Source organism: Haliaeetus albicilla, chromosome 30, assembly GCF_947461875.1.
Source record: "Haliaeetus albicilla chromosome 30, bHalAlb1.1, whole genome shotgun sequence".
Classification (NCBI taxonomy): domain Eukaryota; kingdom Metazoa; phylum Chordata; class Aves; order Accipitriformes; family Accipitridae; genus Haliaeetus; species Haliaeetus albicilla.
Genome location: NC_091512.1, coordinates 2206479 through 2209035, shown reverse-complemented (window position 1 = coordinate 2209035; position 2557 = coordinate 2206479). Strand labels below are relative to the sequence as shown.

At 46.9% G+C, this 2557-nt stretch overlaps 1 protein-coding gene across 1 annotated transcript; it reads left to right on the top strand.

Annotated features, from left to right (window-relative positions):
- The first annotated feature begins 751 nt into the window (after positions 1 to 751).
- Positions 752 to 1918, top strand: LOC138682950 (olfactory receptor 10AG1-like). Its single transcript, XM_069774478.1, has one exon. The coding sequence runs from the start codon at positions 892 to 894 to the stop codon at positions 1891 to 1893; it is 1002 nt and encodes a 333-aa protein (XP_069630579.1). The 5' UTR covers positions 752 to 891; the 3' UTR covers positions 1894 to 1918.
- The last annotated feature ends 639 nt before the right edge of the window (positions 1919 to 2557 follow it).

The following is a 2557-nucleotide window of genomic DNA, read 5'->3' as shown; positions in this document are numbered from 1 at the left end:
GATTTGTAAGCTCTTCAGAAACCCAAGTGACAGAGCAGCAAGCTTAAGAATGCGGAATTATTCAGGACTCATTCAGAAGTTATAAAAACCTGACCTGTTCAGGAAAATGGGGTACCGTGGGGCCATCACCCACTTTTGATCACTTTCTTCTCTGTATGACTGAAAACTGCATGAAGCTATTTGATCACTTGCATAAAAAAGTCCTTTAGCACCCTGAAAACTTGTGATTTATGCATAAACTGCTGCGGATCTGTCTTGTTAAAATGTCCCATGCATGCCTCAGTGTCACTGGATTCACTGGCAGATAGCAGCTTGTTTTCCTTCTGATGGGATTCACCCTTCACCATGTAAAAATTAATGCTTCGGATCTAAGATAGTCTCCCAGATCTTTGTGTGTGGACACAGCATCAGGGGGTGAGCTCTTACATGTGAGAGAGGAGAGCTGGGACTGATCTCTTTCACTAAGGTCTAAGAATCGAGTCATGCCTTGCCTTGCTCTGTTTTCCTCTTTTTCCTCCCTTTTCTCCTTTGCACCCTATTTCTTCTTAATTGTCTTACACTAAAAGCAGCTCTTACAAGATCCAGACAAGGAGTGTAAGCAAGACTGTTGCTGAAGTGGCTAGTGTTTATCCCTTTTCTGCCTTTTTTCTCATCTGTCACCAGGTATTCTATTCTCTAAAGAAGAAAGTCAAGTTTCTTTTCTGCAGATGACAAAACCCAGTCATTCAGGCTCAAGGATTCTGTTCTCTCCTCTCTTTACAAACCTCCCTGCAGCAAGCAACCCATGTTAGGTTTGCAAACATTCATGCCGATCTTGGTCAAGCTCGCCTAACCCTGCAATCACGTGTATGCGGATGTTTGTAGTCTTTCTCTAGGCTTGAAGTGCGCGTGATGGTGGACAGGCCATCAGCATCCTCTAAGAGCCTGTTGTTTGGATTGCTCTGTATAGGGAAAATGTCCCAAAGAAAAGGCTTGGAGAATCACACTGTTGGATCTGGATTCATTCTTCTGGGATCTTCTGGCCACTCCAGCTTGCAGGGCCTGTGCTTCGCAGCATTCCTGGTCATCTACCTTGTGGTCCTCACAGGGAACAGCCTGATTGCTCTCATCACAGTGGTGGACTCAAGCCTCCACAGCCCCATGTATTTCTTCCTGAGGAACTTGTCCTTCCTGGAGGTCTGCTACACGTCAGTCACTCTGCCAAAAATGCTGGTGGGTTTCCTGATGGAAGATGGCCGGATCTCCTTCCTTGGCTGTGCTGCCCAGCTGTATTTCCTGGTTTTGTTGGGCAGCATCGAATGCCTTCTCCTGGCTGCCATGGCCTACGACCGCTACACAGCCATATGTGACCCCCTGCGCTATACCCTCATCATGAGCAGGGGTCTCTGCATCAGACTGGTGGTGGGGTCCTGGATAGCTGTCGTTCCAGTGCAAGTCGGACAGACCTACCAGGTGTTCACTTTGCCCTTCTGTGCATCCCATGACCTTCACCACTTTTTCTGTGATGTTCCCCCTCTGCTGGAACTGGCCTGTGCCGACACTTTCTGGCACCGAGTGATGCTGTACACCATCATCCTGGTATTTGCCATCCTTCCCTTCTCCTTAATAGTTATTTCTTACATTCAAATTATCAGGGCAATTCTGAAAATACCTTCAGCCCTGGGCAGGCACAAAACCTTCTCCACCTGCTCTTCGCACCTCGGGGTGGTGACGCTCTTCTACGGCTCAGCCACAGTCACCTACTTAAAGCAACGGTCAAGGGATTCTGTAGATGCTGACAAATACCTTGCCCTGCTTTACACAATTGTGACCCCCACGTTTAACCCTGTCATCTATAGCCTGAGGAATAAGGAAGTGAGAGTTGCCTTGAGGAGACTCCTACAGACAAAGTGATACTACAGAGTATGTAAAATATAGTCCCAAATAGTACCCACTGGGGTACGTGGTTGTCTGAACAAAGGCATCCCATATTTGCTGAAAGAAAACTACATGTCCAGCCTGGCTTTCATCCTCCTCAAGAAGGGGAAAGGTGTCCTGAGGCATTCCTGTTAGGTCCTGCCCCACCATGATATCTTTGTACTCTAGAGCATCTTCAGTGCCCCTAAGTATTTTAATGCAAATAGCTGCTTCAAGCTGTGTCTGACCTATGTAACAGTAAAGGGAAAGAGTCAAAGCATGGTCTGTAGTCAATGAAGCCCAGAGGGCGACACAACCGATGAAGAGATGACTACCTTCAGGCTTGAGAAATCACTTGCTAGACTCCATGGACTATCTACAGTGTCCCTGCGTGCAATCAGCAAAAAAAAGTTAAAATACACGGAAGTCATCTTCCCCTGCTTTGATGTCTTGCACTGAATTGTGTAATGCTTGACTATCTTGACATAAAGAATAATAATAAAAAAATCACCAGGGGGACAGTCCAGCACTGGAATAGGGTCCCAGAGAGCTGTGGAGTATCTGTTTGTCATGGTTTAACACCAACAGGCAACTAAGCACTGCAGAGTTACTCGCTCAGTCCCCAGCGGTGAGGTGGGGGAGAGAATTGGAAGAGGAAAAG